This window comes from Geospiza fortis, unplaced genomic scaffold (assembly GCF_000277835.1).
Source record: "Geospiza fortis unplaced genomic scaffold, GeoFor_1.0 scaffold489, whole genome shotgun sequence".
In the NCBI taxonomy this organism is placed as follows: domain Eukaryota; kingdom Metazoa; phylum Chordata; class Aves; order Passeriformes; family Thraupidae; genus Geospiza; species Geospiza fortis.
The window spans coordinates 37,158-37,775 of NW_005054710.1; the positions used below are offsets into that span (position 1 = coordinate 37,158).

The following is a 618-nucleotide window of genomic DNA, read 5'->3' on the forward strand; positions in this document are numbered from 1 at the left end:
AAGCCACGGTCTGAGGCTCCACGGGCTCGGGCAGCAGCCGGACCTCGGGCCGGACATCGGGGTCAGCGGGGCGGTACCGGACCCTGAGGTCGCTGATGGGCGCCTCCTGTCCCGGGGGGCAGAGATCACCGGTGTCCACGTCCAGGGTCTGGTACGGACACTGGCCCTGCTCCAGCTCCTCCTCATCTTCCTCCTCCAGCACCTCCAGCCGGATCTCCTCATGTGCCTCCCTCTGGTCAGTGACGGTCACTTCTGCCGCGCTGTCCCGTGCCCGGCGGCTGCGGCGCTCAGAGACCTCCAGCTCCCGTTGCTGATCGATTCTCCTCTCCCTCAGGGCCTCTTCCCTCTCTCTGACCCGGGAAATTCTCCTCTCTGGCTCTGCTTCCTCCTCACGCTCACGGGGACGTTCTCTCCTTCTCAGCTCCTCACCTCGTTCCCGGATCTCACGGCGCACTTTGACATCGGCTTCTGTTCTCTCTGTCTTGTTCCATCAGCTTCAAGCTCACGAATTTCACGCTCACGTCTGTCCCGTGTCTCTCTCCAACTGGCTCTGGCCTCTTCAGCCTCCCTTTCCCGTGCCCGGCGCTCAGACACCTCCAGTTCCCGTTCACGGTCGAT

At 63.8% G+C, this 618-nt stretch overlaps 1 protein-coding gene across 1 annotated transcript in view; it reads right to left on the reverse strand.

The window, feature by feature from the left end:
- Positions 1 to 618, reverse strand: part of LOC102043439 (trichohyalin-like) — a 9,465-nt gene that overhangs the window by 498 nt on the left and 8,349 nt on the right. Inside the window, exons 4-5 of the mRNA XM_031065229.1 lie at positions 203 to 477; positions 8 to 106 (exon numbers count right to left, since the gene is read on the reverse strand). Coding sequence (XP_030921089.1) covers positions 8 to 106; positions 203 to 477 — 374 coding nt within the window. The remainder of the gene's footprint in view (positions 1 to 7; positions 107 to 202; positions 478 to 618) is intronic.